The sequence below is a fragment of the Gymnoscopelus braueri genome (assembly GCF_963280865.1).
Source record: "Gymnoscopelus braueri genome assembly, chromosome: 14".
NCBI lineage: Eukaryota > Metazoa > Chordata > Actinopteri > Myctophiformes > Myctophidae > Gymnoscopelus > Gymnoscopelus braueri.
The window spans coordinates 2,497,075-2,519,835 of NC_137619.1; the positions used below are offsets into that span (position 1 = coordinate 2,497,075).

At 40.7% G+C, this 22,761-nt stretch overlaps 1 protein-coding gene across 1 annotated transcript in view; it reads right to left on the minus strand.

Moving 5' to 3' along the window:
• Positions 1 to 11,218: 11,218 nt before the first annotated feature.
• antxr1d (ANTXR cell adhesion molecule 1d) overlaps positions 11,219 to 22,761 on the minus strand; it is a 63,960-nt gene continuing 52,417 nt past the window's right edge. The window contains 2 exon segments of the mRNA XM_080449978.1: positions 11,219 to 13,694; positions 13,696 to 13,791. Of these exon segments, the coding sequence (XP_080306104.1) occupies positions 13,458 to 13,694; positions 13,696 to 13,791 (333 nt within the window). The 3' untranslated portion in view covers positions 11,219 to 13,457.

Genomic DNA, 22,761 nt, shown 5'->3' on the forward strand with positions numbered 1-22,761 from the left:
CAACCTAGTATACATATAAAGTGCCCTGTCACTATATTATACAGCTTAGCGTAGGCCTACATATACTGTACCCTGTCATTACATAAACAGCCTGGTATACGTATACTGTCAGTACTACAAATGGAACCAAATGGACCAGTGACGGGTCCATTTGGTTCCATTTGTACACAAAAACCACTAGTGAAGAACTAGTGCAATAGACAGGCAAGAAGAAAGAAATAAGAAATAACAGACTTTTATAAAGACTGTTATTCTGAGTACTCAAAGACACACTAGAAAACAAAAAAGTTATAACTTTATTCAAGCAAATAATGAAGAGAAAAGAGGGGAAGTTAAAGTATGGAGGTCAGGCAGAAACCTTGTATGTCCAAAATTGTTACTTTTTAAAATGGACACATAAAATAACTTGTGTTTCAATGGATCCAATGTAATTATCATGATCTTTGCGTTGTGAGCTTGTAGATCGGCTGTTTGTACTGCTTTAGTGTGTGACACTGTAGTATGACCAAGTAAAGAAATGTATTTACGACAACAAAAAAAAAAATATATATATATATATATATATATATATATATATATATATATATATATATATATATATATATATATATATGGAGATACAAGGTTTCTGCCCGACAACCAATGTTAGACCGTGTCACTACGATCACTTACCTTGAACAGCAGCCACGACTCAGACAACAGCAAATGAAATAAAAAAACACTAAGAAAGATGCAAATGACACGACGAACATCATTTGCTTTCTCTTTTAGTTTGCACAGACCTACAGCATAGATGACTGTAAACACAGTGTTAATGGGGCTACATGCTACCATAATGATACCAGACATAAATCACATAGCTCCACATCACATACATTTGTACACACAAACCACTAGTGAAGAACTAGTGCAATAGACAGGCAAGAAGAAAGAAATAAGAAAGTGTTTTTCTAATACAAGAAATCGATCAAATAAGACACAAAAGTAAATAAAAACAAATCATTTTGTTATTGCTTTATTAAAGCAAAGAGAAAAAGAGGAGAAGTTACGACCACATATGGTCGTATGTGATGTGGACCGATGTGACCAAAGCTTTGGGCGCAAATTACGTGAAACAATAAATAAAATCACATATATCCACATCACAGAAAGGCACATGGTGATGGTCCTATGTGATGTGGACCGACGTGATGAAGCTTTACCCACAAATGACGCGATGCAAATGACGTGAAACGATAGACGACGCAAATGACCACATACATGGTATGGTAGCATGTAGCATGTAGCCCCCTTAACAAGCAGCAGCTGCAATCAAAAGGTTCCTACCTTCCTGCCATCTTCACTGCAGTGACACAGAAGACGTCGTCTTCTTCTTGTCATCTTCGTGTTCTGTAAAGACACAAAAAAGAAAACAAGAACGTTGAGTTGAGCAGGCCTTACAGGGTGACATTTTGGAAGCCATGATGATCTGTAGAGACATAAGCTGGTCACTGACAGGGCTGTGTCACCATTATGACATTTTACTTGAGTAATTATCACAAATAATTGCGATTAACGATTTAATTGTATTGTACATGAACATTGAACATGTTTGAAAATAAATGAACATTTTTGTAACCAGAAGAGTGGGCACCCGGGAAAAGTGGGCACTTCAATGTGTAATTGGCCATTTCTATTCCTCAAAGTAAGTAATTAAGTAACTTAAGGAGTAGTTCACCCACAAAATGACTTATTTTCTATCAATTGCACACGCCATGAAGCCTTGAATTCATGGATTTGTTTTAGTCGCATTCCTATGCCAATAATTAGATTCCCGTCTCCTACCGGCTAATGTATCCGGTAGGAGACACAAAGTAAATTATTTGTGTCTCCTACCGGAAATACACCCGGTCATCAAATAATTGGCTTAGTAATGAGACAAAAACTAAAACAAAATCATGAATTCAAGGCTTCATGGGGTGTGCAATTTATAGAAAATAAGTAATTCTTTGGGTGAACTACTCCTTTAAGTACATGATTTGAAGATGCTTGACTGGCCTACAGCCACTGTGGGCATAAAAACAATACGTTTTAGGTCTGATAATGATGTACCCACCCGTACATGTTCACATCATGTATATACTTTACATTATTTAAAAGGGATAGTTCACCCAAAAACGTACTTTTTTTCTATCCACTAGTCACCCCATGGAGCCTTGAATTATGGACCGGTAGGCAGCGGTTACGGTAGGAGACACAAAGGAGACTCTTTGTGTCTCCTACCGGAACCGCTGCCGGTCATCAAATTATTGGTTTAGGAATGAGACAAAAGCTAAAACATATCCCTGAATTCAAGTCTCCATGGGGTGACTAATCCATAGGAAAACGTTTTTTAAACTATCCCTTTAAGACAGAGGTCTTCAAGGACCCCTTAGCTGAGAGCGAGATGAAGCAGGGACCCCCTACTCTATATTGTATAAAATTGTGTTTCAGATAAACTTTTGCTGCTCTTTTTCCCCTCTACACCTATAACTCTTTGCCAAACATAGCCGATCTACAAGCTCACAACGCCTCGCAGCGCGAGGCGTTGTGAGCTTGTAGATCGGCTATTTTTGGCTTAAGTTCTCCTCAGAAAAGGGATGCTAGGGTTCAAGTGGTTAATGTAAAAAATAATCATATCACACAAAAATTTGGCAGACCCCCTGTAGTAACTCTGAGGACCCCCTAGGGGTCCCGGACCCCCTGTTGAAGACCCCTGCTTTAAGACCATTTTGCAAATTCTTCATTTGTTTTACATTTTGGGGGAAAAAGAACCAATTTAGCAAAGAGGTGCCGTCTATTCCTGTATCAAACACTATCTTCAAGTTTCAAATCTACAATGATTATCATTTCATCAAGTTTCAGAAACAACTAAAGACACTGGCTCTCAAACGTTTTCATATCAAGGACCCCCACATGAATATTCATTTGGCCAAGGATTGGGCCTCTTCCTTACTTCCTTCACATGTGTTACCAATGATACTGATGAAGGCTCTGTTCTATTTAGTGTAGCACAGTGGTTCTCAAAGGACACCCATAACTCTTACAAATGGAACCAAATGGACCTGTGATTTGTTTCCATCTGTACACTCAAGAGTTACACACCCGTATTTGGAACAGAGCCTTCATTAGCATCATCGGTAACACCTGTGAAGGGAAGTGAGGAACTTGAGGCCCAATTTATTTCCAATATGGCCGCTGATTCCAAAACTCCAGTTTGTGCCTCCTACCTCCAGCATGGTTGTGTTGAAATTGGTGACCTTCAGACAACATGCGACCATCTCGTGGACTTCACAAAAACATCACCATGTGCAAATGTAAATAACAACCGTTTGTTTGTTTATGAACAGAGCAACTCTGTTCATAAACTAACAGCAGTGATTTACTTTGGATGTTTGACATGTGAAGTCCACAAGATGGACACATCTTTTGTCAGGTCACCAATTTCTCCATAACACTGGAGGAGGCAGAATGTTGAGTTTTGGGATTCGGCTTGAAAATAAAACCACAGACGTCTTGGTTCAGCTCTCAGCCGCTAGACCAGTAGCTCTCATAGTGTGGTGTGATACCAGTCATCAGTTACCATGAGTAAAAACCCTAGGGTTTATACTAGACCTGTCACAATTATTACATAATTGTCTAATTGCAATTATTTGAGATAATCGCAATTATGTTTTGCATAATCGTCATAATCATTACCATGTTAAAAATGTTCATATATTTTCAAACATTTTTTAAATATTGTGGAAATAGCAGATCTACAAGCTCAAAACGTGTTGCGATGCGACACGTTTTGAGCTTGTAGATTGGCTATTTCCACTCTGCTAATCCCACTATGAATGTATTTTTTTGTAATTAAATTATGTATATTATTTGTCATATCTAACTTGTGCAACTTTTGTTTACGAAGCCCTAAAAGCCAAAAATAAAATCAATTACATTTGTATTCATAATGTTCCAATGCTCAATGACAAACACAATTAAATCTTTCATCACAATCATGTATGTGACAATGAATCGTCAACTTCCATTTTGTAATGGTGACACAGCCCTAGTTTATAATGGCCAGCAGTGGTGGAAAAAAATACTATTTTTTTTTACTTAAGTAAAAGTATCAATACTGCAATGTAGAAATACTCTGTTACAAGTAAAAGTCCGGAATTCAAAATTCACTTGAGTAAAAGTACAAAGGTACTGGTATCAAAATGTACTTAAAGTACCAAAAATAAGAAGTACTCATTATGTAGAATATCCCGTTTCACACGTTTTCAAAATATATTAAAATCTTTTGAAAATAGCAGATCTACAAGCTCACAATACGTCGCATCGCAACGCATTGTGAGCTTGTAGATCGGCCATTTTCCAATGGCCGAAATGTATATAGGGCTGAAGTGGTCAATATATTTTTCAAATAAATGTAGTGAAGTAAAAAGTACAATATTTGGATCCGAGATGTAGTGGAGTAAAAGCAAAAGTATTGAAATTTGAAAATACTCAAGTAAAGTACAAATCCCTTGACATTGTACTTAAAGGAGAATTTTGGACTAAAGTTTTCTTACCTTTTCTATGACGTTAGGATATCTTAGGATGAATGGTACAGTAGAAAAATTTCATAACTCCACCCCTGAGCCGCCACAGCTTAAAAGGTGCGCGGATAGGCCTTAGGTTAGATCACATATTTTAATATCTTTTTTTTTTTTTTTTTTTTTTGAGATCTGACGTTCATAGTGACAGAACACTATGCAACCAAAAAAAAAAAAAAAAAAAAAAACAAGTCTCGCTAGACAAGATTGAAATCTCGAGATTTCAATCTCGTCTAGCGAGACTTCTGTTTTTTTTTTGTTTTTGGGACAGTGTTCTGTCACTATGAACGTCAGATCTCACCAAAAAATTTAATAAAAAAAGCTATTAAAATATGTGATCTAACCTAAGGCCTATCCGCGCACCTTTTAAGCTGTGGCGGCTCAGGGGTGGAGTTATGAAATGTTTCTACTGTACCATTCATCCTAAGATATCATAACGTCATAGAAAAGGTAAGAAAACTTTAGTCCAAATTTTCCCTTTAATACAGTACTCAAGTAAATGCGCCTAGTTACTTTCCACCACTGCTGGCCAGGTGTGATCCAGGTACATACCGTGTGGGGTCTCCCGCCACGTGGTTGAAGATAGCTGGTATTAATAGAGCCGCGTAGGTTGTATGGCACCACGTCCCGAGCACCGTACGCCTTGTATCTCGGACGGAGAGCGTTCGTTGGCACCGTTATACGTTTCAGCTCTCAGGGCTCGTTGCTGCGTCGACTCCATCGAGGTTCCATCTTCAAGCCCCTTGTCCTGAGTTACAGACACTCTATTACCAGCTATCTCCTGATGACTCCATCCATCCAGGACCTTCACTGAAGCATTCATACAGCGAGTCAAACGCTGAGTCATAGCTAGAAGCCATGACTCAGCGTTTTTAACTCGGTATATGAAGTAGATTTAGTCCACTCTGCAGGAGGTCACCACATGATTAACCTGCAAGACACAGATATAAACCAACATTACATTTAATATATTGTATAATAATAACAGAAAATAGAGTTTTTAAGTAGGCTATAGTGCAGGGGTGATGCAACTTTGATGATGTAGACTAGAGGGCCACTATATTTCCACACTCACTCCAGAGGAACACATTGCATATTGTTGCTGTCGGGCAGAAACGTCTTATCTCCTTATTTTTACTTCTTTCGTAAATTAAATTTGTAATTCTAGTATGTCACACAAAAGTAGAAAAAACAGCTGATCTACAAGCTCAGAGCTTGTAGATCTGCTATTTTTGCCATTTTGGAATTGGAATCCTGAATTATTTTTTTGGTATTTTTTAATTGGAATCCTGAAAAGTAATTGTTTAATTTAATTTCAAATGCATTTAGTTATACTCAAGTTAACTTTATGAACTTAAATACAAATAACATTTGGACATAAAGTCATTAAACTGATAATATAGACTGAAGTAATTAAAGCGGGTCATGATCGCATGTTTGGAATTGGAACAGCTGAAATCAATAGATTCCTATTAACCTGCGGGCCGCATGAAGTGAAGGTGAGGGCCGCATGTGGCCCCCGGGCCGCATGTTGCCCAGGTATGCTATAGTGTTAAAGGGGTAGTTCACCCCCAAAATAACTTTTTTTCTATTGATTACTGACCATCTGGAGCCTTGAATTCATAGATATTTTTTTGTTTTTGTCACATTCCTAAGCCAATAATTTGATTATAATAAATGTGTCCCCATTGATTCCGGTAGGAGACACAAATGCATTTGTGTCTCCTACCGGAATCAATGGGGCTAAATTTATTATAATCAATTAATAAAGGAAGGAATGCGACAAAAACAAATAAATATCCATGAATTCAAGGCTCCATGGGGTGAGTAATCAATAGAAAAAAAGTTATTTTGGGGGTGAACTACCCCTTTAAGTATGTTCGTTGTTGTCGGGCAGAAACCTCTCGTCCTACTTGATCATACTACAGCGTCGCATAAAAGCATCAACAGTAGCAGATCTACAAGCTTGAAACGCACGCTTGTAGATCTGCTACTTTTGCCATTTTTGAATCTTGAAAAGTAACAGTTTTGGACATTCTGAGGTTTCCTCCCGATAGACGATATTATAGTTTCATCCGCCTTGGATCAAGACTCATAGATTTATCGTTATCAATTTTGATATCGATATTTACTTTAGATTACTTATTCTCCTGCCTGAGTGTTATTTATCTTATGTTACAACGTAGCTCTGTTATCTCTATCCTTAGGCTTTTACAGTGGTGGGAAAAGTACTCAAATGTTTTACTTAAGTAAAAAGTATCATTACTGCAATGTAGAAGTACTCCACTACAAGTAATTGTCCGTAAAAGTACAAAAGTATTGGTATCAAAATGCACTTAAAGTACCAAAAGTAAAAGTACTAAAATGTTTGAAAATAGCAGATCTACAAGCTCACAACGCATCACGACGCGTTGTGAGCTTGCATATCGGCTATTTTCAAATAGCCTTGGTATAAAATAGAGCTAAAGTGGTTAATGTATGTTTTCTAATATAATAATTTATATCTGCAAAGTAAATACAGTAGTAACTAAAGTTTTCAAATAATTGTAGTGGAGTAGAAGTAAAAGTACTGAAAATACTCCAGTAAAGTAAAAATACCTAAACATTTTACTTAAGTACAGTAGGCTACTTGAGTACATGTACTTAGTTACTTTACACCACAGCAAACATAAATCCATACATTCTAAATATAAAGTGTTTATCCCAAAGCCACAGATGTTATCCCACCATACGGACACTTTATGTTCAGTAATATTCCACATTATTCAATTAATAAATGTTTCAATCTGGTCTGTCTGAATATCACTAAATATATATAACATTCAATGGGTGTAAGTGGCACTGTTGCAGCAGGTGAACGCCGGTATTACACCCCATGTAATCCAGGAAATACAATGACGTTCATCCACAGACGGGATTAAAACACTTCTTTATTAAACTATACTGAACATTAACTGGACACTAACACCCCGTATGTACAGATAACATATGTGGCTTTAAGATAAATCTATTTATATTTACAATGTATACATTAATGTAGACACACGAGCCTTAAACACAGAACTACAAAATATTTTGTAAAGTGGCGCTGTGTCAGCAGGTGAACGCAGGTATTACACTCCTTGTAAACGTGGAAATAGAACGGTGTTCAGACACACACGGGATTAAAACACATCTTTATAGACCGCCGAAGTCTGACGTCATTTACACATCCTTTGTTTGTCTACCTGGTTCGCAGTTTGGAACCCCCGTTCTGAATCCCATAGACGTATTTAATATCGCGTCAAATAAGAACTGTGTTCCAAAAATAAACAAATGACCCCGGCGTGTTGACTCTTATGGATATGAAGCATCAACTGACGGTGAGAAAACGCTAATGTTACTTCCGCCGAATTAGTTACATTTTCGCCAGAAACAGACTGTATCAAATATAAGTGACTGACTATCATAAACGATACAGAACCCCCTCCCTGACAATAACGCCGACACGCGGTGTTTATTTTTGGACCACAATTCTTATATGAGACGATTCTAAGATGACCCAATGTTATTCTCCATAGAGAAATTACTTCCGCAAACCTGGGGATGAACGAGTCACGTCAGGACTTCGGTGCTCTATAAAACGTTAAGTAATATTACGGAACACAACAGACCCGTATGGACGGGTAACATCCGTGTCTTTGGGTTGAAACGCTTTATGTGTCGGATTGGGTTCATTTATGGGGATTTATGAGCCGTTTAGAACTAACAAACACATCAGACTTGATCACCATAAATAAAATCCCTGACCGTCTTGATCCGAGGCTAAAAAGTAGATTATAAACGCACATTAATGTATGGCAAGGTTAATAGATCTACAAACCCCCACACAGTGAGTGTGGTTTAAGGTTTAAACTTTAGGTGACAATTTAGTTGTGATCATTATTTGGAACAAATGTTTGTTTGATGCTAGTTGGATCAATACTATAATAGATGTATTTTATCGATTAGACATTTGCATATTATATCTATGAGGTAAAAGTCAAGACTTGGTAAAAATGACTAGTTTGATGCATTTTCTCCCTTGGTTATAAAACACAATATTTCACATATGTGTCCATTTGGGTGTCATAATAATTCACAGTCCTAGAACACCTTGAATGCTTAAATAATAATAGTGTTAAATATTGGTGGATAAAAACGTGTCATGTTGATATAAATCAAACATTAGTTTACCTTCTACAGAGCGGCGTCACGCGGTGCAAACCAAACAATTCAAACGAGCGTCGTGCGCCTGCGTCCACTTTAAACCCGTATTCACATCCGGTCTAAAGCCCCGCCTACTGGATCCGGTGTGTTGAACAGGTTCATCTTAAATGGACGCACTATTTCCGTTTCCGTTTTCTGACCGGATGTTCCACTGCAGAGTGAATTGATCCCCAGACTTCTCTCAGTCATCAACACTAATATAAACCATCTACACCTGTGTGTGGAGTCACAAAGCTCCACATTTTATACTTTGGCTTTTCAAAAATATCAGATATACAAGCTCACAGCGCGTCACTTCATGACGTGCGGTGAGCTTGTAGATCTGATATTTTTAATGTTTGAAAAAACGTTTGGAAAAGTTTGAATAATGTTGAATTTCTTAACATAAATCTTCTCTTCTGGGGGTCCCTGGCACAAAATATTTTCAGATGGGGGTCCGTGGCCAAATGCATACATTAATTTGGGGGTCCTTGACATGAAAAAGTTTGAGAACAACTGATTTATAGATCCATAATAATCTCCAAACACATGTAGTGTCTACTGATGGCCACTAGAGGGCCACCAAACAGCAGTTTTCCACTCTGTCCATGACAAGTCACTGTTTTTTGTTACTAAGTAAGTAACTAAGAACTCAAGTACTGTACTTAAGTACAATTTTGAGGTATTTTTTACTTTACTGGAGTGTTTCCAATTGACTATACTTTTACTTCTACTTCACTACATCTCAGAGGCAAATATTATACTTTTACTCCACTACAATTATTTGAAATCTTTAGTTACTAGTTACTTTGCAGATATAAATTATTACATTTTAAAACCCTATTTTATACATAGGCTATTTTCAAAAAGAAAAATGTGGGTACTTTAAGTACATTTTGATACCAATACTTTTGTACTTTTACTCAAGTACATTTTTAATTCCGGACTTTTACTTGTAAGATAATAACTACAATTAATAATACAATATAAGGCTTATTATAAAGCTTAAAGTTAGGGTAAGTGATTTGCTTTGGTTAAAATAAGTGTTAAATAGCTCTCTATTCTGATAGTACTCATTGCTATAGAGTGTTTGTTTTGATTGATGTAGTTTATTTAGAAAGACATGAGAATAGTACATGACAGTACATAACAGTACATGGAAGTACAAATTCACAATATAAGGTCTACTAAACTGGAAACTCTCATTAAGCACTAAGCTTGTTTAAGATGAGAACCCCATGCACACAAATCATGATGAAATATAAGAGGCAGACAGATATACACACTACTATACAGAATGTCATACAATCAGCTTTCAGGTTACTGGTATGACGAGAGAAAAAAAATATATATATACAAAAGAGGAAAATGAAGGAGGGGGAGGGGGGTAGGGGGGGGTAGATTAAGACTTAGACATGGGGCCATTTTCGAATTGCAGCGTCCTGAAGGTGTATCTTTAGGGCAGTTTTGAAAGTGAGTAGGGTTTTACACTCCTTTACTCCTTTTGGTAGGGCATTCCACATTTTTGATGAATAGCATGAGAACGAGTTCATACCCTTAGTTGAGCCAAATCTGGGTTGAACATGATTTGTGGAGCTGCTTCTGGTGTTATGATCATGGACTGCATTAACATTTTGGAAGTATTTTGACAAATACAGGGGGATCCCAATGTTGTGGTGTATCTTGAAGACCAGGCCCATAGCAAGTTGCTGTACTCTGTCCTCAACCCTAAGCCATCCAATCCTAGCAAAATGAGCAGGGGTTAGATGGGTTCTGTGATTGAGGCCAAGAAGTAGCCTTACAAGTTTGTTTTGGGATGTTTGGAGCCTTGTTTTTAAGGCCTTGGAGGTGTTGTGATACCATGAAGTGCATGCATAATCATAATGACCTTGAATGAGGGCCCCTGCAAGAATCTTCAGAGTATTCTTACTGACTAGGCGATCAATCCTCCACAAATAGCGTGTTGTTCGGTTGACATTTTTGATCACTTTTTCGGCGTTTTTGTTACCAGAGAGGTTTGCCTCCAAGATGGAGCCCAGGTAGGTAATTTCATCCTTTCTTTTGATGACATCATCACCCACTTTGATCGTGAAACTCTCTGCCTTGCTAAGGTTAGGACTGGACCCAAAGAGGATGGATTCAGTTTTACCCAGGTGTAATGAAAGTTTGTTGTCAGAGAGCCAGATGCAGATCTTGTTGAGTTCGGAGCTGAATATTTTTGGAAATGTCAATGGGAAAAATGCATCGACTATTTTGGAGTGGAACCAGAAAATGGCCGCCACTGCTATGCCCTATATCACACTTCAAGCACCCCGAAGGACCACCAGAGAACTGTTTTCTTTGCTCCACCACATCTGTATTCTTGTGCAACTATAGATGAATCCACACAGTTTACAGTATAAAATCATTTTTAATGAGAACAGAGACGCAATAGATTTGTTAATATAGAAATAATACATGATCATTTCAGTCAGTAAATGGCCTGTAGGGGGCGAACCCCCGACAATACATCTCTAAAATATCGCACTTTAAAGAGTAAAAAAAAGAAACCCACGAATAAGTAGCAAGCAGTGAATGAGCCTTCAAAACCACTTAAACCCCTTTGTACTTTAGGTATCTGGGGTCCCCCAGGGCTCTATACTAGTATAATAGGTATGCTAGTATTTCCCTGTACAACAGCGACGCATAGCGGCGTGTTGAGCTGGTAGATTGACTATTTTCGTCCCCGGATATGGACGCTAGGGTTTATGTGGTTAACTTAACATCCACCCACTTATATGTCCCTCTCTAATCACTGAGCTACGGAAAGATTATGAATAGAACCTAGAAATCAATAAAAGGGATTTGACTCTGAACAGAAAATGAATGCAAACCGGGCCGGTCTTAAATAAATTAAATATGAAAAACTGCCCCGCAGTTGTGATACTGTATTTATTAACACGACAGTTGAGCATGATTTTATGTCTGTTCAGTAACATCCTCCGTGTTAAACTCTGAGAGAGTACAAATGTAACCAAATGGACTGGTTACATTTGTACACTCTCAAGAGTTACAAATGATGAACATTTAACACTGAGGTCTTTTACTGTGAAACACTGAACAAGAGGGAAATAGCTGCTTTGGTCAAATAATGAAGATGTCTGTTAGTTTGATCTATACTGTGGCATCCAGCACACCCTCTTAAACATACTAAAACTCACATTGCAGAAACCCTCCAAACATTCAAATGGATCATTCATTCTCCTAAAACCTTGTTTTGTCTTAATCATCACATTCTCATTTACCATTGTCAAGCACTTAAAAATAAAAAAAAACATGGCATGACTCAGCATTACTCAGACATGACACATCACAGCCGCAACTTTCATCTCCAACACACTGCTGACACGTGACTTTCTCCTTACACATTATTTTACACTGACATTTCTTTGCAGGTCCAGACATCAATATTTCCACAAGACTTTCACCAACAACACTCTATTCTAGTAGCATGCTGTACATGTACATGCTGGGCTGTCATAATGTTTTTATGTGGCTTTTATAAAACAGCGGTGTGTGTGTGACTGTGTGTCAGTGTCATTGCCAATGCTGAACGTTTTGGGGAGCGCTCGTTTTGGTTTACTCGACGCACTGAACGTATGTGGAAGGTTTTTAAAAAGTACTCACATTTCTTACTTAAGTACATGTATCAATACTGCAATGTAGAAATACTCTGTTACAAGTAAAATTCTGGTAATAAAAAAATAACTTGAGTAAAAGTACAAAAGTATTGGCATCAAAATATACTTAAAGTACCCGCGTGTTTCCCGTTTCACAAGTTGTATGTATAAAAATATTTTGAAAATAGCAGATCTACAAGCTCACAACGCGTCGCATTGCGACACGTTGTGAGCTTGTAGATCTGATATTTTCAAATGGCCGAAATGTATAGGGCTGACGTGGGTGATGTAACTATGTTTTGTAATAATTATCAAAATCTACAAAGTAACTAGAAGTGGAGTAAAAGTACAGTATTTGCCTCTGAGATGTAGTGGAGTAGAAGTAGAAGTATTGAAATTTTGAAATACTCCAGTAAAGTGAAAGTACCTCAAAATTGTACTTAAGTACAGTACTTGAGTACATGTACTTAGTTACTTTACACCACTGCTTTTTAAATCACAGGCCTGTGTGAGCCTTGCGCATAAACGTGTTACACCGTCTGTGTTGGCAAGGCTGCGGTGGACGGAGTAGGTTATCATGTGAACCAAAACAAGCGCTCCCTCAACGTGTCTCAGACAGGGTTTGGCAATGACACCATACGCCCAAAATACACCGTCTTTCTTTTCTGGATGAAACTCAGTAGCTGATTTAGATGTTATTACATTTAAATAATATTTTTTTTCATTGTTTTTCTTTTGCTGTCCAGCAACAAAGCACAGAGCTTCAAGTCATAATAATAATAATAGCTCCTTCTACCTAGCTTCTTTCACCATGTTTCAGGAGGGTTTTTTTTTGTGGGGGGTGGGGGGGGGGGGGTTGAAAGAAGGGGATTTGTAACATGTGGGGGGGGGGGGTGGGGGGGCAGTTGTGAAGAATTGACATTTTGGCCCTTTCAGACGCCCTCTCTTCCTCTTCTTATTCTCTCCCTCATCAGAGTCTGGGTGGGGGTCGAGACGGAGGGGGTCCCGGGGGTCCCCCCGGGGGCGTGCGGGTCGGGGGCGGGCCGGGGGGAAGGGGGCGGGCCACGGGCGGGGGGGCCCGGGCGGGCGGCGTGGTGCGGGGGCCCCTGGAAGGTGGTTTGGAGCGGGGGACCGAGGAGGAGGAGGGGGGGGGGGGGCTGCACCAGTGGCTGATGTTCTGGAGGAGGAGGGGGGGAGGGGTGGAGGGGAGGGGGAGGGGGAGGGGGGGAGCTGTGGGAGAGAGGGCGGGGCCGGGCCGCCGTCGACCCCTCCGCTTTCACCCGCTGGAACTGTATGCAGCGACCCTGAAACACACACACACACACACACACACACACACACACACACACACACACACACACACACACACACACACACACACACACACACACACACACACACACACACACACACACACACACACAGTTAGAGGCCATACATATTATGCTCCGTTGTACAACAAAAATAGCAGATCTACAAGCTAGCAATACCTCACAGCGCGCCGCTTTGTGAGTTTGTAGTTCGGCACTAATTTGAGTGTAAGAAGATCTCCATTCAGACACCTATGCATCTCATTTCTAAATTTAAAAAATATTTTTTATTTTTTATTTATTTTTGCTTCTGAATAATACCAACTTGCAATATCAATCATACCTAAACGATGTAAAGCAACAAATAAATATAAATGTAACGTTAAATTCATAAATATATATACATATATAATTATATATATAACAATATATTCTTATATTTAAAAGAGAATCCTGTGAGAATCGTGATCTCAATTCTTATGGAGGAAAATCCTAATTCACATTTGAGCAAGAATGGTGCAGCACTACTCAGGGGTAGAGTAGAGCTGCCAGATGAGAACCGCCAGGTTCCCAGTTTGATCCCGGGCTCCCCCAGAGTTAGTGTGGACGACGTGTCCTTGAGCAAGACGCTGAACCCCTAAGCCTCATTTCTCCTGATGAGCAGGTTGGTGCCTTGCATGGTTTCCTCCGCCATCGGTGTGTGAATGGGTGAATGTAATGCACAATCTATGTGTAGCACTTTGGATAAAAGCGCTATATAAATGCACCATTTATGTATCTGTGTGTGTGTGTGTGTGTGTGTGTGTGTGTGTGTGTGTGTGTGTGTGTGTGTGTGTGTGTGTGTGTGTGTGTGTGTGTGTACACACGTGTGCACGTGTGAGAGCGAGCTTCTTTAGAAGCACCAGCCAAAATGCATGGTGTGACAACGTGCCATAGCTCTGATGACAGAGGCCTGTGTGTCACCAACATAGAGACGTTTCTGTGTTCAGGTCCAACACCTGCACCACCAGCATCCTGATGCTGCTATCAAAGCCGCCCAATGTATGTTTTCTCATGCCAATACAGCCCAAGCCCACCATCCACCACCTCCTGCATGGCTCAGGGACTTAATGTCATGTCTGTCATCTGAAAAGTACTCTCTAAGACTCAACTTAAGATGGCTCAGGGGCCACTCAGCAAAATACCAAAAGTCCAAGGGGCCGCAAGCTAAAAATGTCGGCCATATTTTGGATTTTCCGATTTTGTAAAACTCCACACATTGTTATTGTTATAAGAAAATGTTAATTTTGACATCATATTATTTTCACTGTACCTGTTTATTTTGTGTGTATGTCCAGTGGTGTCAGTTACATCAAAAGCTAAGGTATGGCAAGGTTAGGTTTGCCAACTCCCGGAGATTGAAATAAGGGACACCTATCCTGGGCGTGCGGCAGATTTTTTTTGGGGGGTCAAACCGCCGAAATGCATAGAAAACGATGGTATAATGCATAGTTTATAACAGTTATAACACAATACAAACACAATGGTCTTACACCTGCATCAGGTTACTATTCTACCTTGCCATACCCAATTGACGCCCCTGTGTATGTCTGTTTGTTTTTGAAAAAAGAGGAAGCAACCCATATATTTGAACGGATTCTTTTTTTTGCTTGACCATGCAGAGACGCTGCGTTGGGGCCGCATGCGGCCCGCGGGCCGCGTGTTGAGTAGCGCTGCTCTAAGAGGCTCAATTGACAATCGTTATGATACATGGCAACCGCTAATCACATTCATAAACACCCTCCCTTTGAACCAGACTGATCCTAAAGAAATGCTCAGATACTCTGATGGAAACTTCTCCCCATTGTGTTATTTATTAATCTACTTTATTTGAGTTTGATTTCCTTTTCCTGTTCTTTTTTTTCAGTCCTGTCTGTGTTTTGTCATGTCCCATAAAAGTTAAAAAGAATCATGGTGATATAATGTTAATAACTAACTAACCCTTGTTTCTCTGTAGGCCTACCACCTGTCTCACCAATATAGATTTAGATGTTTTAATGATGCTGCTATCAAAGACAAACTTCAACGTTATCGCACACGCACACGCACACGCACACACACACACACACACACACACACACACACACACAATCACATGTCGTCTGTCAGTTGGTAAACCTCATTATGTCCAAAACTGTTACTTTTCAGGATTCAAATTCAAAAGCAGCAAATCTACTTCTTCAGGAGAGACTTTGTGTGACTCTGTAGTGACTCTGTAGTGACTCTGTAGTGTGATCAAACAGATCAAACAGATCAAACAGGGCGTTAATTAACGAAAAAACACAAAAGGTTAGAAAATGGAGATGAGAGTTTTCTGCCCCGACAGCAACGATACACATGTTAGTGTTCTCCTAACGGACCATCATCCATTCTGTGTCTCTGTTGATGCAGAACAGAACGTGGTTTATGTGGCTGGGATGTAAAGGCTAGTTTAAGAGCGCGCACACACACACACACACACACACACACACACACACACACACACACACACACACACACACACACACACACACACACACACACACACACACACAATGGTTAACAGGGGCCTCGCAGCTTTTAACATAATTTACAAGTCAGGGAAAATGGTTCCTCTTCCCTTATTGTCCTCATTGATAGTGTTCTTCTCTCTGCACCCTCTCTGTTCCCTCTAGACCCCCCCCCCACACACACACACACACACACACACACACACACACACACACACATTGAAAACGTACACAAAGTAGTAGCCGCTGCGCTCAGTCAGTGTGTAGAATGGAGGGTAGACCCTTGGTGGTCTGATTTAACACCTTATTAAACCCAGAGGCCCTAAAGTCACACAGGGGCCATAAGAGGGGCCCTCAGGTTTTGTGACTGAGGGCCCATTGTGTGTGTGTGTGTGTGTGTGTGTGTGTGTGTGTGTGTGTGTGTGTGTAATTGATTGCTTGGTTGGGGGTGGGTCCAGCTGTGTCGGTGGGCCGCGGTGAAAAGGCCCAGTTTGTGAGCAGCAGAGACACGGCAGTAGAACACCAGAGGGAACATATGGACACAATGACAACACAGACTCATGAATATGAGGATGACTGTAAGCAGAGGCCTCCACCACACACACACACACACACACACACACACACACACACACACACACACACACACACACACACACACACACACACACACACACACACACACACACACACACACACACACACACACACACACACACACACACACACACACACACACAGCCTGAATGAAGCCACAAGACCATGAATAACACAGAGAGAGAGAGAGAGAGAGAGAGAGAGAGAGAGAGAGAGAGAGAGAGAGAGAGAGAGAGAGAGAGAGCTGTATCCCCTCCAAATGCACATACTTTCACCAGTTTGTGTTGTTTTTTTAATTTATGTTTTTGACACTTGCTTTGGCAATGTAAAATGTATGTTTGAGGTATTCTTTTACTTTACTTGAGTATTTCAAATTTTCAGTACTTTTACTTCTACTCCACTACATCTCAGAGGCAGATATTGTACTTTTACTCCTCTACAAATATTTGAAAACTTTAGTTACTAGTTACTTTGTAGATTTTGATTATCATTACAAAACATACATTAACCACTTCATCCCTGTATACATTTCAGCCATTTGAAAATAGCAGATCTACAAGCGATGCGACGCATTGTGAGCTTATAGATCGTCTATTTTCTAAATATTTCATTCATTTGAAAACATGGGAAACGAGAGAGTCTGCAGACTGAGTACTTTCTACTTTTGGTACATTTTGATACCAATACTTTTGTACTTTTACTCAAGTACATTTTTGATTCTGGACTTTTACTTGTAACAGAGTATTTCTACATTGCAGTATTGATACTTATACTTAAGTAAAAGATGTGAGTACTTTTTCCACCGCTGATGTTTTCTCATGCCAATAAAGATCCCTTTAATTACATTGAAAATTGAGAGAGAGAGAGAGAGAGAGAGAGAGAGAGAGAGAGAGAGAGAGAGAGAGAGAGAGAGAGAGAGAGAGAGAGAGAGAGAGAGAGAGAGACAGACAGACAGACAGACAGACAGACAGACAGACAGACAGACAGACAGACAGACAGACAGACAGACAGACAGACAGACAGACAGACAGACAGACAGACAGAGAGAGAGAGAGAGAAAGAGAGAGAGAGAGAGAGAGAGAGAGAGCGAGCGCTAAGGAGGGTGGTGATGGTGTTGTGCTGTATGTGTGACAGGGCCAGCCATCAGCTCTGGGGACAATAGGAGGGAATGTCTTCTGTCACAACGTGGCTCGTGGCCTTTCAACTCCCCATCTGTTTATGTGATGCTCGCTCTGGAGGGCTGACACATTGACACACACTACAGCCACACACACACACACACACACACACACACACACACACACACACACACACACGTTGAGTGTGGCAGATAGTGTCAGCTCTGCTGACGGCCATTTGCAGATTGGGTGGAGTTGTAAAACCACAAAATCCTGAGTGTTCATTCCGTCCATTTAAATGTGACTGAGTGACTCTCATAGTTAAATGAATACTAAGGGTTTTGACAGCGTGATAAATGCAGGGGGAGGAACAGAGAGAGGATGTTCCTGAACGGCTCCTTAACCACATTAACCACTTAAACCCCAGCGTCCTTACTGTGGGGAAAGCTTTGGCTGAAAATAGCCGATCATCTGCTATTTTCAGCCAAAGCTTTCCCCACAATAACAGAAAAGACATTAGTATCGAGCCCTGAGGGATTCCGGTCAACCATGGGGTTGAAGTGGTTAAACCCTGACACTATTTTGCACAGATTTTCCAAATATTTTCTTAACAGTTTAGTTCAGTTATTTTTTTATAGCAATAATAGCAGATCTACAAGCTCACAATGTGTCGCGATGCAACGCGCATCTATTTTCACTATTTGATGTACAATGAAGCATATACATGTAGGGCTTGTTATTTATTTGTTCTTGCATTTTATGCCTTTGTTTGTTTATGAGACAGTGACAACGCACAGTAAATATATTATTGCACCAGAACAGCATAAGCTAGTTTACATCTGCTGTCCCTGAGCGGGACTCATCTGTAATGTAATGTAAGGGACTCATCTGTAATGTAATGTAAGGGACTCATCTGTAATGCATCATTCAGAGCATAACATAAAAATTAATGGCACTTTCTGTGATCTAGTTGCAATTCTTCATCCGGCCATAATATGTTATTGCTCTCTGGGCCGCGTCCTTTACGGCATGACTCTGTAGGAGGCTAGACCTCTATAGGAGGGTCTGTCTGTCTGTCTGTCTGTCTGTCTGTCTGTCTGTCTGTCTCTATGTCTCTATGTCTGTCTGTCTGTCTGTCTGTCTGCCTGTCTGTCTGCCTGTCTGTCTGTCTGTCTGTCTGTCTGTCTGTCTGTCTGTCTCTCTCTATGTCTGTCTGTCTGTCTGTCTGTCTGTCTGTCTGTCTGTCTGTCTGTCTCTATGTCTGTCTCTATGTCTGTCTGTCTGTCTGTCTGTCTGTCTGTCTGTCTGTCTCAGTGTCTGTCTGTCTCAGTGTCTGTCTCAGTGTCTGTCTGTCTCAGTGTCTGTCTCTGTCTGTCTGTCTGTCTCAGTGTCTGTCTGTCTCAGTGTCTCTCTCTATGTCTGTCTGTCTGTCTGTCTGTCTGTCTGTCTGTCTGTCTGTCTCTATGTCTGTCTCTATGTCTGTCTGTCTGTCTGTCTGTCTGTCTGTCTCAGTGTCTGTCTGTCTCAGTGTCTGTCTCAGTGTCTGTCTGTCTCAGTGTCTGTCTCTGTCTGTCTGTCTGTCTCAGTGTCTGTCTGTCTCAGTGTCTGTCTGTCTGTCTGTCTGTCTCAGTGTCTGTCTGTCTGTCTGTCTGTCTGTCTGTCTGTCTGTCTGTCTGTCTGTCTGTCTGTCTGTCTGTCTCTCTATGCCTGTCTGTCTCTCTCTCTCTATGCCTGTCTGTCTGTCTGTCTGTCTGTCTGTCTGTCTGTCTGTCTGTCTGTCTGTCTGTCTGTCTGTCTGTCTGTCTGTCTGTCTCTCTCTATGTCTGTCTGTCTGTCTGTCTGTCTCAGTGTCTGTCTGTCTGTCTGTCTGTCTGTCTGTCTGTCTGTCTGTCTGTCTCTCTCTATGTCTGTCTGTCTGTCTGTCTCAGTGTCTGTCTGTCTGTCTGTCTGTCTCAGTGTCTGTCTGTCTGTCTGTCTGTCTGTCTGTCTGTCTCAGTGTCTGTCTGTCTGTCTCAGTGTCTGTCTGTCTGTCTGTCTGTCTGTCTGTCTGTCTGTCTGTCTGTCTGTCTGTCTCAGTGTCTGTCTGTCTGTCTGTCTGTCTGTCTGTCTGTCCGTCCACTGGACTGATCAGCGCCACATATATAGTTATATATCTTTTAGCATTCCTCGCTTTTTTTGACACGACTATTGTGAATGAATTCCTCATTTGAATATCCGAATCCCCGGCCTGGCATTGTTCCCTGTGTGTGCAGATCGGTTGCACAATGAGAAATCATTGTGTTCTTTTCATGTCTGATAAGGCCATTAGGGGAACGATGCCGTGCAACCGTCTCCCCCACCGTAACAAAAGTCCATTTGCGTTCCCTTCATTTCCTTCCATGAGAAGGGGAGTTTTTATTTTCCTCGGTTAATGGCGCGTGAACGAGGTTGTTGAGGTCATTGTTGCGTGGCTCCGTGAACCGCCGTCCCCCGAGACACGAGACAGAGCCTGACAAAGACTACGGGGGGGAAAAAAAGTTCTGTCCCCTCCTTGACGGAGATAAATCGACCTGCTCCTCCGAGCGACGTCAGGCCTGAGTTATACCAGTGTCGCTCACTGAAAATAGCAGATCTACAATCTTGTAGAGCTGCTACTTTCGATGCTCGACACAGCTTGTAGATCTGCTATTTTCGATGCTCGACGCTGCAGCACTACTAAGAATAAATCCGGCTTAAGATGGAACGAAGATAAATGACACATTGATATCTCTCTCTGTCGGGTGGAAACCTCATATGTCCAAAAATGCTGCGTTCATGATTTGACACATTTTGTTCAAAATTAACCAAGACTGCAAACTTTGGAAGAATCTTAGGCAATCAGAATGGCATTTGGAAAATCGGACAGATCCGTGTTGATCACATGACTATAGAGATACTGTGTACCGATTTGTGTGTTTTTTTAACAAAATCTGTAGAAGTAATATAAAAAAAAATGTTTTGCAAAAGTTGGCCTCATGGTGGCACTATGACGAGCTGATCTGAAAAACGTGGGGCAGAGGTTCTGCTGTGGCATCCAGGGAGTGTGTGTGCACAGTTTCACAGCGACCGGGCCAACGGTGGCGGAGATTAGCTGCTCGCAGACAGAAGGACGGACGGACACACAGATGCACGGACATGGGGCAAAACATACTCTCTCGCCATGCCTTTCGGCCTGGCGGAGACAAATATGGAGATAAGAGGTTTCTGCCTGACAGCAACGATATAAAATCCTTTGAACAAAGGACACAGTACCGGAATGTACGCACATGTCCATGAAACAAATCCACATTTCTATAATACAGTGGTAATAATGGAACATAATGAATCTGACAGATAATGTCTCGGCCAAGAAAAGACAGAATGAATCCATTTACGTCCGAGCAGATGTATCGCCATGGCGACCGATGTGATGATGTAAACATGCGTTATGTTTTTATGAGATGCCGCGCACGAGGTCAAGGTTATAGATAACAGTGCCAGCTTCTCTCTCTGTCCCTTTCCCCATCTCTCTCTCACACACACACACACACACACACACACACACACACACACACACACACACACACACACACACACACACACACACACACACACACACACACACACACACACACACACACACACACACACACACACACACACACACACACACACACACACACACACACACACACACTTGAGTAAAAGTGTCAATACTGCAATATAGAAATACTCCGTTGAAAGTAAAAGTCCGGAAACTAGGCCTACTCAAAATGTACTTGAGTAAAAGTACAAAAGTATTGGCATCAAAATATACTTAAACTACCAAACGTAAAAGTACTCATTATGCAGAATGTCCCATTTCAAGTTTTCAAATGTATAAATATATTTTGAAAATAGCAGATCTACAAGCTCACATTTCAGCTTGTAGATTGGCTATTTTCAAATGGCCAAAATATATATATAGGTCTATAGTGGTTAACGTATGTTTTGTAATAATAATCAAAATCTTCGAAGTAACTAAAGTTTTCAAATAATTGTAGTGGAGTAAAAGTACAATATTTGCCTCTGAGATATAGTAGAAGTAAAAGTATTGGAAATACTCAAGTAAAGTACAAATACCTCAACATTATACTTAAGTACAGTACTTAGTTACTTTCCACCACTGAGACGCGCACACACACACACACACACACACACACACACACACACACACACACACACACACACACACACACACACACACACACACACACACACACACACACACACACACACACACACACACACACACACACACACACACACACACACACACACACAGTGAGTGTCAAGCTGTTTGATGGTGAAAGCGCTGATGTCAGCGTTGGTCATACTTTGGTCATGTTACATCTATCATAGACATAGTGAGTGAGTATCTGTAACTATTTGGAGTTTGACAGAGAGCCAGAAAACCCCCTCCGGACATTATCCTGGACGTCTCATTCTCAGGGAAGGGTACAGTAGTCCTTGTGTTTTAACAATGACTGCTTTGTCAGAAGGACTAGTTTCAGTGGCTCATTGACTCAGTGTGTGTGTGTGTGTGTGTGTGTGTGTGTGTGTGTGTGTGTGTGTGTGTGTGTGTGTGTGTGTGTGTGTGTGTGTGTGTGTGTGTGTGTGTGTGTGTGTGTGTGTGTGTGTGTGTGTTCTGTGCTCACAGAGCTGTCCATGTTATTCACTGCCAC